Below are 13,577 nucleotides of genomic sequence, written 5' to 3' on the forward strand. Positions count from 1 at the left end.
TAAAATGTTAAGGTGTATAAAAAATGCTGATATAAACAATCAGTCAACATTTCATGTATCTACCGTAATTTGTTTTAGAGTTACACCAAAAACCGATTTTGTGTAAACAATTCCCGTACATGTGAAATCTCCCCGTAAAATGCAATACGGGAAATAATTTCGTGCGAGGCGCAAATAGGTGAATAACGACTGTGTAATCTCCCCGTGATGTGCAGTACGGATGTACGGTAAAATCAGTGTCCTCTAAGCGGAAAATTCCAGCTTGGACATGGTGTAATTACCGTGGAAAAAAAAACGAACGTATATAGGCCGTATATTCAAAACATTTATTATTTTTTTTTTTATTATTATTGAACTTAAGCCCGGCGACTATGGCCATTGGCTGTTGTAGAGGTTATGAACTGTGGTAGGGGTAAGGCTGGTACGGTAGGTTGATTTTACGATTGTTTTAACGGTTGTTACGGTAGGTAGCAAACACGTGTATGTGTGGCAAGGTTTTTAACTATACTATGAACCCGGGTGGTCACCCATCCGGGAGCTAGGTAGCTGTGGCCGTTACTTACTCCCAGTCGCATTCCGCATTCCGCGACTGGTAGCAGCCAACGCGCCAGGCCAAGCCACCATTTATTATTGTTGTTGAACATTTTGTCATATTAATAATAATTAATAACAATATTTATGATAATATTACGATATTATATTGTTATACGTATTACGTATACCTGCCTACATAGTTTGATTAGTATAATAGCCTACCATGATCTATGGTACAAAATACAGTGTACGGTTATGTTATCCCTCATCGGTAATGAACAAATTTATATTATGCAAATTTATTTATTTTTATTAGAATAAGAAATATGAATAAATTAAATAAATGTGATAGTACATGTTATTTTAATATTATGTAATAGCTGGTATTACAAAATACAAATTTCATGTAGGTATTTAAAATAAATAATAATACCATACTGTACTAGCTGTACCAAACAATTTGTACACTAATTGAGCCAGTTGTATAAATGGTCCATCTAAGGTAATTTTTAATTCGTATTGAATGTTGTTTACGGCACCATGGTGCACAGATTGAACAATTTGTTAGATAAATAAAACTTTTAGGAATAAAAAAAATCAATGTTTGTATTTTTATTTTACTATTTATTATTAATTATTATTAACTACGTATTTTATAATCTGTTATACCCATGCAAATAACATAAAATCAGATTACTATAACTCGGCCATTTTTTAACTTAGAAAAGAAATTCAACCACTGAAGTTCATTAAAAAATACACATAAGAATAATTTGTCGTCAAAAATAGGTCATGGCATTTAAAAAAAAATTATCGTCTGCATGCGCAAAATTAAGTGTCACAAAATGAATTGTCTAATTATTTGAAAATGTGTATAATAATGTTTATTAGTTAGCCAAAAAAGCAGAAATGAAATATATAAAGCCTGCACATAGTTATTGAGTGTTTCCACTTATCGTGATCACACTGTATAGTGTATACAAATTGGCGTCAAAAGTGGGGTTAAGTTTTTAATGTAAATTATAAATTATTATGTATTTAATATAAAAGCATAATAAAAAAAAGCGGGTAAATGGACGTCGCACTGCTGTACAGTAGGCTACAAGTGGGTCAAATGTATAATGGATTGTATTAAACTTGAATTCAATGATATTATATCATTGTATAAGAAAAACGATTCTGAGCGGAGACGGTTTGTCAGTCTGGATTTTTTATAATGTAATTATTTAAATTTTAATTAATAAATTATTTTTTATTCGTTGCAATGTTGATAAGCGAAGCGTTAAAAAATTTTCGTTATTTGTCGGTAGTTTTTGCCGTGGCATTAAATAACTATTGAGTAAATCAAAAAGTGACCTCTTTAAAGTACCATCTTGATCCAATTTGCTAAAAGATAAGGCAAATCTTTATAAGATACTATATATTGAAATCGAAGCACTCCTTCTGGTAAAAATTTTGTATACAGGATATAAAAAATAAATAAATAAACGCCATTGTAAAATCACCAGCTTCCTCGCTCCGCTCAGAATCTAAAACTATTTGCCAATCATTTTAAATGTATAAAACGTGCAAATAATGTGAACTCGACCACATCCTAGTTTTGTTTTGTTTATTATTGTTGAAATTGGATAAATTATTAACATATCTTTAGCCGTCCATACTCTTTTAATATATATTTTTTTTGTGGTACTATTATCAAAAGGTCCTAACTCGTTGTTATAGTTGACAATTAGTTCAAAAATTGCGGAAGTTTACTATTGGACAGGACGTAAACATTAAAATATTTAATATTTTAGATTAAGTTACAGTTTCGTATTTATGGTGGGGAGGGGGGGGGGGTATAAAGAGGGGATCATTTACTGTGCAACATTGTTTTTCTTTTACGATATCAGAAAACTTAAAAATGATGAATTTTAAAGAACTTTTATCGTATTTGTGATATCGAAAAATTAAAAACAACGTTGCACAGTCAATGTTCTCCTCTTTCTAGTGTGATCATTAATTGATTGTTTGACTTGGACTACAGCCTAAGTGGTTATAGGTTATTATTGTTCAATGTTCTGACTTAATGGCAGTGCCGTATCCAGGGGGTGGGCTTTTGGGCTTAAGCCCCCCCCGAAATCTCAGGAAAAATATTTTTTTAGTAATGCGTTATGCGTAATGGGTTCATATCACAGAACAATATCATATTATCGTTCATGTCATAGTAATAATGTTGACGACCTTTTAGTATATTATGGTTGTGGTGACGCGGTATATAATAAGAGAAGATTTTCTACAATTTGTTCCTGTCCATAGTACTGTAGGATCTGAATTGGCCAACACTATTATAAGTACTTTGACATCTTTAGGACTAAATTTAAAAAATGCTCGAGGGCAAGGGTATGACGGTGCAGCAAACATGAGGTCTGCATTTAGAGGAGTTCAAGCAGTTATAATGAAACAATTTCCAAAAGCACTATACACGCACTGTTTTGCTCATTGTTTAAACTTATGTCTTAACGATGCATCAAAAGTGCAACAAGTGAGAAATGCTCTGGGTGTTGTACAGGAAGTAAGTGCATGTTTTCGTGCATCAGCTAAACGGTCAACTGTACTACGGAAAAAATTAGAATCTAAATCCTTTTCTGGGTTGAAAAAATTTTGCGAGACTAGATGGGTAGAACGACACGAGTCAATTTTAATTTTGGTTGAAGGTTTTATTGAAATAATTAGTGCATTGGAAGAACTTATGTCAATAGAACATGATAAAGCAGTTTTTCCATTACATAAATCTATGTGTAATTTTAATTTTATTATAACTATCTGTATTTTGGAAAAGGTCCTTGGAATAACTTATTTTATTTCAAAATATCTTCAAACAGAAAATATTGATTTATCCATTGCAATAGAATCTGTAGAATTGACAATTCAAAAATTACAAGATTTACGGACGGAAGAAACTTTTTTTTCTATATTTCATCGTGCTTGTGAAATCGCAAAAGAAGTTGGTACATCACCAACCATACCAAGAGTAGTCGGGACTCAAAAACATCGAGAAAATTATGCCATACTCAATAATGACCATGTCTCTTACTACAGACAATCATTATATTATCCATATTTAGATGATATTTTAGCATCATTTAATGAACGTTTTAAAATGAACTCTAATATTTTTATTTCTTTATCTTCTTTATTACCAAGCAAAATTGGTAATTTATCATTTAGTGATATACAGCCAGCTATTGATTTTTATGAAGAAGATTTAAGATCTAATAACCAAAACATTCACATGGACTTATTAAAAAATGAATTTGAATTTTGGAAGCAAAAATGGTCTAATGAAGAAAATAATTTACCAAAAAATGCATTAGACACATTATCAAAATGCCCCGAAGATTTATTCCCACATATAAATATTTTATTAAAACTTCTTGCTATTTTGCCTGTATCAACGGCATCGGTTGAAAGAAGTTTTTCTTCTTTAAAAAGAATCAAGACCTATTTAAGAAACTCTACCGGTGAGGCAAGATTAAACGGATTAGCTCTTATGAATATCCACAGAGACATACAAATTGACACAGATGCTATTTTAAATATGTTTGCGTCTAAAAAGGAAAGGCGTTTAGATTTTAAATTGTGACAATTTAATAATGAATGCATAATACATTAAAAACTATGTGTATATATTATATGTTTTAAATTTTTTCCTATAAAGTTAAGTATGTTAAAGCCCCCCCCGAAAACAAATCCTGGGTACGGCACTGCTTAATGGTATATTGGTAATTATAATAAATGATAGCTAATGATAGGTAATAATAGAACGTCTATCATAATACAATTTTTCAGTCGTTTCATGAAGGATAAAAACACTGGTAGTTGTTTACTCCATGATAACACGTATCAAATATTGATCAAGCATCGTGATTGTAGCGCAATCGGCGACGTCCACAAATATAGATAACAATTTATAATTTTTACTAAATTCTACACCGAAATGGCTAAATGGAATTAAATGTGTAAAATATGGAATTTAAAATTATACGAAACATTTAACTAAATCACACAATACTTGTCAAAATATTTTTTTGGAAAATTTTAAATATTAAATACACCAATAATGGATTTTTCGTTACTGGTAAGTCAACTATTGAAAAACAAAACAGGAAAATAATTACTTTAACTCAATATTCATGAACTTAACATTTGCCAGGAACCAACATTGTACACAGTGAAAGGCATGGCTATTTTGGACAATGATGGCAATCGCATACTGGCCAAATACTATGATGATAATATATTTCCAACGATTAAAGAACAAAAAGCATTTGAAAAAAACCTATTCAACCGCACTCATAGAGCAAATGCAGAAATTATCATGCTGGACGGAATTACATGTCTTTACAGGAGCAATGTGGACCTGTTTTTTTATGTCATGGGAAGTTCCCACGAGAACGAAGTAAGTACACTATCTGGAGTATATCATGTAAATTGCATATTTTATAGATGGTATTTTTATATTTCAGTTGTTATTGATGAGCGTTTTACAATGTATGTACGATTCAATCAGTCAAATTTTAAGGAAAAATGTAGAAAAACGAGTTGTACTTGACAACTTAGATGTTGTCATGTTGGCGTTGGATGAAATTTGCGATAATGGGTAAAATTGCATCATATCTTATAATCGTAATATACTAATATGAGTAGGTAGAATTTATATTATACTTTACGCTAGTCCTGTATTAATACATGTCTGCACACACTACTGCGGTGGCACAAAAATTCTACCGTATTGACGGTTCCACAGCAGTAGTGATAAATTTGGATAAATTATATCACTAAAGTAGCAGTAACATTAGTATGTTCGGGCATTAAAAAATGTATTTTCTACAGTATTATATTGGAAGCCGATTCTGGTGCAGTTGTACAGAGAGTAGCACTACGAACCGATGACATACCAATTGGGGAACAAACTGTTGCACAGGTAAGCTATCTATTATGTAATTAGTATTCTAATTATATATAATCGTATTAACGTAACATAATTACATATGTACATTTTTTTTTAGGTTTTCCAGTCAGCAAAAGAACAGCTGAAATGGTCATTATTGAAATAGTGCATATTTTATAAAAATCTTTTAGGTATAAGAACATAATACATACCATTATTTCCATTGTTTATAAAATACTATATATTTATAACTTATAATTAATACACATTAATCTTATATATAATCTTGAGAAAATTGTAATTTTTTTTCCAACCAATTGGCAAACTGCAACAATCTTATGTCATCAAAATTTGATGCCATTATTTGTATACTGATTGGCATCTTATTACTTGATAATTTTACTGGTATAGTAATAGCTGGACAACCTAGAATGTTAAATTAGTATTGAACATAGTATACTCAATATATAAAACTCTAGAATAATATTCAATAATTCTACACTTACCTGTCATATTTGCTGGTTGGGTACAATAGTCTTGAGTAGCACATTGTGTACGGTTATCTAAAGACTTAAATTCAGATAGTAGTGGAGCGGTACTTAATGTAGTAGGTGTAACTAAAAAGTCATAGTTAGATTTCCATATGTTTTTGAAATCATCTGATATCAATCGTCTAACTTTTAACGATTGCATGAAATACTTTTCATAATTTCTGAAATCAAATAATAAATTACATCACAATCCATAAAAACATGTAATAATAGTATAATACTACTTGTGTCCTAAATATATAAGCACTAATAACTTGCAAATGTTTCTCATAAATTATTGACACTGGTAAATTCCATCTAGACAGTCTGGATACAAGTTACCAATATTAACAAGTATTATAACATTTAGTTAACATGTGTATCATTAAATAATCAAATAGAAAGTTACAAAGACAAATATAAACAATTTTATTTGTAAAAAAAAAATTCATTATTCATTATTTTAAAATAGTTATTAACTATACTCTATTCCACGAGAGAATAATCACTTTTCGGGCATCACGAATAATTCAATAATTGGTGCGTCGAGAACCACGTGATCATGACAACACCAGGTAGTTGGTAGGGGATGCTCAGCACTGACAAAAATCGGTCGACCGACTGATTATTCTCTTGTGGAATAGACAATATAAATAACAATGATAATAAGATGCGTACAAACATGTAAGACAGCAAGTAATTAACTGCAAAAATATTAGTTTCTCTTATTATACATTTTTTGGACACAAATAACATGTAAACTACAAATAATTTCTAGCAAATTTACCTTCGTAAAAGGAAAAAATTTCCACTTAAAATTCGAGACCTTACAACTTCTCCTAAAGCTTCCATTCGACTAGTAGAGATTAATGATTCAAATGATTTGTGATCAGCTGTTGATCGATAACCATATAAGAGTCCAGTGTATCGTGACATATTGCTTGCTACTTCGCAGGCATTCAATACTGAATATGTGGCTATTGAAACACTAGTATGAGGCATTGATACCTATAGAAGTTAATTAGGATATTTAAGAGCTTTGTCTAAAAATGATTAATAAATACATTTAAATATTTAACAGTCATACCTTCTTTACTGTGCATTTAGAACTAATGAGGTTCGCAACATAATCCCACGTTTCTTTAACTTCGTTTGACAAACCCTCACAATTATATTCTTCGGGTATGCCAATACGACACTTGTCCATTAAAAAATTGGTTTGAAATGAATTTGTATCCAAATTTGTGTTCACACACGTTGAATCATTTGCATCTGGTCCAATCAGCACACTCAGCACGGTGACCACATCTTCAACAGTTTTAGTCACAATACCAGGTACATCCATTGAATTTACTAAAGGTATCAAACCATGGCGAGATAACAAGCCATAACTAGGCTTATAACCAACTACACCACAATATGAAGCAGGATTTCTTATTGATCCACCAGTATCTGATCCTAAAGCACTGATTTTTACAAAAACATAATATTAGGAACTTAACATAATACTGCACTTCTCTTTTTAATACTCACGCTACACACATTCCTGAAGCCACTGCTACACAACTGCCACCAGAACTACCACCTGCAATGTGCCATTGGTTGGGGTTTGAACGCCATACATTTTTAGTAGGGCCAAAAATTGAATCTACGGTGCCAGAACTTGATAGGAAAAATCCAATTTTTATATAATATTGAATTTGTAAAAACTAAACCTACCCCATGGCAAATTCGTCCAAGTTAGTTTTGCCGATAATTATAGCCCCAGCAGCTTTTAAACGTTCTACCACTGTAGCGTCGTAAACCGGTACAAAGTTCTGTAACATTTTCGAAGCGCATGTTGTAGGCACACCTTTAGTACAGAAATTGTCTTTGACTGCAATCGGAATCCCTTCCAGAGGCCTTTGTGTACCTGAACATAAACAGATGTTAGTTGTTATGACCATAGGATGTAATCTCAACAACGCAAGCGTACAATCTATGAGTCTATAGGCTGTGCAATAGTATAATTTAGAAGCACATTTGTGCCGTATCATTTTTTATTAGCGGTCAGTAGTTGGTATATTTTTCCAACATGAATCAACGAACACAACTATTGTCTACCAGTCAGCTCGTTAATTAGTGGCTAGAGTTTTATTCTCAAATTTAAACCAATTTAAATGAATGTATTTTGAACATTTTCAGAAAACATGTGAATATACAAATATACAATAAACCTATTGTGTAAATAATTGAGACTTGGAGAGTGAAACAAACAGTTTTGTATCCAGACAGACACTTGCCCGTTAATTTAAAAGCTTACGATTTCTATGGTATACCTGCAGTAACTGAATTATGTCTATTGTTAGCAACGTTATAACCATGGACCTATAAACTAATAGGTCTAGTCAGAGTATTTAACACGGGTAAGCACGTACCATCCTGCAACCGTTTGTGGCTTTCCGCTGCCCGCCGGTCACCGTCTCGTGTGACGTGCACGAACGCATTGAGTTCAGACTTATTCTCAATATCGCTCAACGTCTTGGCGTAGAGATCTACGGCCGACAGCGTTCGATCCCTCAGCCGCTTCTTCAGCAAAGATATCATTGCGCCCAAATACCTGTGGGACCGTATGCTGTACACCAGCTCGACGACCAGTCACCTATGAGAAAAATACTTATTATGGTCCCTATTATATTGTTACATATTTTGCAGATTGCGTGAAACAAACGTACGCGAGGGGTGCTTAAGCTAAGGCTGCACTGTGCCTGTTGTACTGTATAGGTAGTAGCGGCAGCAGGCAGGCGCCAAGCACACGCCGGCACGTTTATGATTTTTTAAGAAATTATCAATGGACAAAAATAAGTTTTCGCGGGGATATCATATTAGTGCCAGCGATGTAAAGAAGATAAGGTCACGTATCTTTCAATGGTATAACAGCGGTTGGAGCAAAAAAATTGCGTTGACTGGTAGTTCAGAATTCATCACTAGAGTACGCCACCATTCGCCGGAGGGCTGATTTTTATACGAGTCGAAATGGAGATTTACGTCTAAATTTTATTTAAGTGTATTAAATTGTTGTTCAAACGTCAAACTTCACGCCATCACAATGCGTTTTATGTTATAACGTATAGATTCTTATAACAAACCAATGTTTCGGAATCATGTACCAATTATTATGTAAAAAATTTAATAATATTATATGGTATGTATATTTCATACGAATTTATTGATTTAAATAAAATGTATATTTATTGTCTATTTGCATGATATTTATGTGTTCATTAATTTATTGGTATATAATATGCACAAAAACGGAACTAGTAATACCTACACGCAATAGGTATAAGGTACGATTTTAAACTGTTAATAAAAGCTCAAATAAACCTAACCTAACCTGACACACCTATAATACTGACCCAAGTACACCCAAATGCCGCCAAATACCGAAACAAAAAGTCATAATCATATTCATATACCTATATTATCTTTATAACAATAAAAATAAATAAATATTAGTCACTATAGAAATTCGCCAGACTAAACCGGTGTGAAAAATAATGCACCGGGATGTTTAGACCATATTATCATTTACATGGTTCATTATCCCGGTGCGGGGACGGTTTGTCTTTGTCAGCTTAGGCTATTTTATATTATATTTATATTGTTATTATTGATACAGTAGCCGGTAATTTGAATATTATTATATTTGAATATTTGTATATAATAGCGTATAGTTGCTTAAAAAGTTTCAAGTATCCACGGGGCACGAATAATATTTTTAAATCAAAACAAAATAACTAAAATCGTTATTCTTGGTTATTTAATAGGTAATTTGGTCCAAATTTGAAATTTTGGACTTAAGAGAACTATAAGAAAACTATGCTTTTATATGTTTTAGATTTTTTGGGTTACAGAATTAACGACTTACGTGGAACTTTGATTTAAATTTTTAATCTTAAGCTATAAAATTTGACTATAAAAAAAAAAACGTGCCATGTATTTTTAATATTTTTGAACTGCTGTTATAACAATAAATCAGGAGCCTTGTATTATATTTCCAAGCTTTTTGACCATACGAATACAATTTTATTGACATTAATAGAAAATAAAACTAAAAAAATTTTAAATTTAAATTTCCATAAACCACTCAAAAGTCAAAACAAGTCAAAATATTTTGAAAATTGTATCAAATATAGGAAATGATAAAATAAACATTTGGTGAAAATTTCAAGTATCTATGGTTATAAGTTTTTGAATAACTACAAAATAAGAAAATCGTATGAGAATTTGCTAATTTACAAAGTTAAGGCCCCTGCAAACCCTATTAATTTTTCGTCAAAAAAACCTTACCGACTGACAAAAATTAAAGAACTTCTAGTGGTACGATTTAAAAAATTTAAAGATGTTTTAATTGGTCGACAAGTCTACTTTGCATCGGTCGGAGCATATTTTTTATATTTTAGATATTTTGTAATATATTCAATATCAAAAATTTATAAATTTATAAAATGTAAAATATTTATTCAAATGACTTGTTCATGTGCGTGCGTGCGACCATAAACCAGATAAGAAAAATGACAATGAAGTGTAAATTGATGTGGGTTGCGGGTGATGGTAGGGGAGTATACACACACTAATGATCATTTACTACACACACAAAGACGATCAGTAATCGCAGGAACGAAATAGTTGCCTAAACACAACTCCTTAAAAATGACACATTTGCAAGGGACTTAATTTATCCAATGACTAACTACAAACGTTTGTAACAATTTAATTTGACTTCCCATTAAAGTTTTTTTTTACGTTAAATGTATGAAAACTTATGGAAGATCTAGTAGGTATTACATTTTCAAAGCTTAGATATAAATAGAATTTTTTTATGAATTTTTCACTCTAAATAAATTTGACAATTTTCGTGATTTTAATGAATTTTGTCAACATTTTAACTTCAGACGCTCATAAAAAAATATCGTGGATTTACACTAAATTTTTTTTTTAATTTCCACTAATAACAACTTACGATGAACCTTGTATTAGGTAGGTACATTAAGTTTTTTGACAAAGCATAAAATATATTATCGACAATAATTTTAAAAAAACTAATAAAACTTTCCCATGCTAATAAATAGCTCAAAAAGAGCTATATTTCGAAAATTGTATGGTGCATAGAAATTGCTAATATATTGTCAATGAAAATTGAATGTAACTACGGTAATTTTTTTAAGATTTACATCGAAAAACCAAAATAAATTTTGACAAAAACCGTAAAAATTCGAGTTTTGAATTTAAAATGTTGACCTAACTTAACAAACTAGATTCATTTTCCCACCGGAAAAGATACTGAAGATGAAAATCGAAGTATTGTTTCGACAAGATAAATTATCGTGTACACAGACACAAAAAATACAAAAATTGAAACACCCACCATTGTAAAATCAATATCGATCTGCTAAGAATCTAAAGTTAAGTAGGTATCTATATATACGATAAATAATAATTTATCATAAATTAAGAGACATTTCCTAACAAAACGTGATGTTAAAAATTGATCTAGTCATTGTTAAACTGTGAATGTTGACTGTATCTACTAGGTAATAATTTATTTTAATTTTGTAAAACTTCCAATTAGAAAAAAAAAACTTTACGTTGTTATTAAATATTATAATATTATAACAAAGTACTTAAGTACCCATGGAATATTGTAAAATCCCCAACGAAAACACTAGCACACACATAATATTATATATTATATATCCCTGTGCCTGTGGGCTGTGGTGGGATAGTAAAACATTTATTTTGATGTAGGGCCTAAAAATAAACGACAAGCTTAAAATTATTATTTAAATAATTTTTTTTTGTAAAGTGCACTAAGATTTTCTATGAAAATATAATTTATTCTTCTAACTTCTAGAAACCTTATTCCTATTGACTATTACCTACCTTATTAATAACTAAAATGAATTAAAACAATAAATAAAAATTGTTGCCCTGGTCAATTTGTACCATGAATATATAAATTATAATAAGTTAAATAACTTAATTCATAATTTAAGATTAAGATTAGTACATATCTATTTGTTGCTGAGCTACTTATATTTTTTTTACTTATATAAATTGAAGTAAATACTAAATTAATGGATAAGAAAAATTAACAGTACCTATATCTACTTAATAGTACTTATCTATAGTTTTTAATTAATGGTTAATATTGTTTATTGCAGACAGATTATGTAAGGTTATTATTTAATCAATAAATTACTTCCGTATATTTAAGCTACTCTTTTTTTATATAGGTGATACCTAGAGACCAGATTTTTATGTTTTTACACATCTTTACTGAGAGTATGTAGCTCCAATTGGATAAGCTTTCTCAACAATTCATTTACCTATGAACTGATATACAAAATTTGTTAGTGCATAAAAAAGAATATTTTGTGTAAAATACATGTTTTAGGAATATATTGCCATATTGGGCTCAAATTTGAATATTTTATAAAAATCTAATAGATAATTAAAATTTTTTATTTTTATTATTTAAAACTTGTTATTATTATTTGCTGAGTTCATAAGGCTGATTTATTTAAGTTTGAGTTATTTTAATACATAATATTATTCTGTTGAATTATATACAATTATTTTTTATTATTTATTTTAGTATTATTATTTTTTGAATTCATAAATTTGTGTTACAACAGTTAAATATAGGTATACCGGTATGGCAGTATATCACCATATTATAGATTAAATGTAACTGTTTATTTTTATAAACTGTTACTTTTATTTGTTTTTTCAGTGTTTAATACATTTTTATGAAAAAGAATATTTTTGCATATAAAAGATTATTTTGATGAAATTATAGAGCCTAGAAGCATCTTATTTTCAAGATTTTAAGCGCATATTAATCCGGTCTCTAGTTTTACCTTTGACTTTTTAATGTAATTGTACTTTGTATTGATCCAAAAATAATTATAAACATAATTCTTGAACATAATTAAATAGATTCCATAATTATTAATAAGTAGTTAATATTTATTACAATATTGCTTTTAAAAAATACTATATCCATATTCCATAGACGTATGGCCTCAATTGCTAATGTTATTCTGAACATTTTTTTATTAAATTGCTATTCAATCAAAGATGTTAGATGTACAATCTTAGATCAATTTAGGATATTTTGACATTGCATTAGGTTATTCACATTAGATAATAAACAATACTCAATAGTATTAGTGCCTAATATTCTCCTTCCTGAATTGTTTATAACAAAACTTATAGAAATATGCAATTTATACCTGTACACAGACCTTGAACTACTCCCACCACAAATATTATCTGACTTCCTCAACTTCATGCTTTATCTATTTGTGTAGGCATTTCCTCAGTTTTCATCATAGGGTCAAAGCGGCGTATATCAATTTAGTCAAGTCTTCCAATATGTTTCTTCCCTCTCATCAATTTTACTAATACTTAATTAATGTATTTTTTAACCTAGGAGTGAAACCAGTGCAGAATCTCGAATTCTGGGGTCCCTAGGCATTGGAGCATTTTGGGGCCTCTTAAAAAAAAATGCCATTAATTTATATTTTATTTAT

General features: G+C 30.2%; 3 protein-coding genes across 4 annotated transcripts; 2 read left to right on the forward strand and 1 right to left on the reverse strand.

The window, feature by feature from the left end:
- The first annotated feature begins 2,755 nt into the window (after positions 1-2,755).
- Positions 2,756-4,208, forward strand: LOC132944988 (52 kDa repressor of the inhibitor of the protein kinase-like). Its single transcript, XM_061014568.1, has one exon. It carries the CDS (start codon positions 2,771-2,773, stop codon positions 4,157-4,159), a length of 1,389 nt encoding a protein of 462 aa, XP_060870551.1. The 5' UTR covers positions 2,756-2,770; the 3' UTR covers positions 4,160-4,208.
- Positions 4,209-4,459: 251 nt separating this feature from the next.
- On the forward strand, positions 4,460-5,752 carry LOC132945358 (coatomer subunit zeta-1-like). Its single transcript, XM_061015075.1, has 5 exons — positions 4,460-4,654; positions 4,730-4,975; positions 5,043-5,176; positions 5,410-5,500; positions 5,586-5,752. The coding sequence occupies exons 1-5, from the start codon at positions 4,637-4,639 to the stop codon at positions 5,631-5,633; spliced, it is 537 nt and encodes a 178-aa protein (XP_060871058.1). The 5' UTR covers positions 4,460-4,636; the 3' UTR covers positions 5,634-5,752.
- On the reverse strand, positions 5,742-8,871 carry LOC132945357 (glutamyl-tRNA(Gln) amidotransferase subunit A, mitochondrial). Of its 2 annotated transcripts, XM_061015073.1 has the most exons (8): positions 8,712-8,871; positions 8,415-8,638; positions 7,717-7,909; positions 7,531-7,659; positions 7,085-7,463; positions 6,785-7,005; positions 5,974-6,179; positions 5,742-5,893 (listed from the first exon to the last, which is right to left on the reverse strand). In XM_061015073.1, exons 2-8 carry the CDS (start codon positions 8,581-8,583, stop codon positions 5,742-5,744), a joined length of 1,449 nt encoding a protein of 482 aa, XP_060871056.1. In that variant the 5' UTR covers positions 8,584-8,638; positions 8,712-8,871. The 2 variants fall into 2 exon arrangements, with proteins under 2 accessions (XP_060871056.1, XP_060871057.1); XM_061015074.1 differs by having other exon boundaries at positions 8,415-8,848.
- Between the last annotated feature and the right edge of the window lie 4,706 nt (positions 8,872-13,577).

This window comes from Metopolophium dirhodum, chromosome 5, assembly GCF_019925205.1.
Source record: "Metopolophium dirhodum isolate CAU chromosome 5, ASM1992520v1, whole genome shotgun sequence".
In the NCBI taxonomy this organism is placed as follows: domain Eukaryota; kingdom Metazoa; phylum Arthropoda; class Insecta; order Hemiptera; family Aphididae; genus Metopolophium; species Metopolophium dirhodum.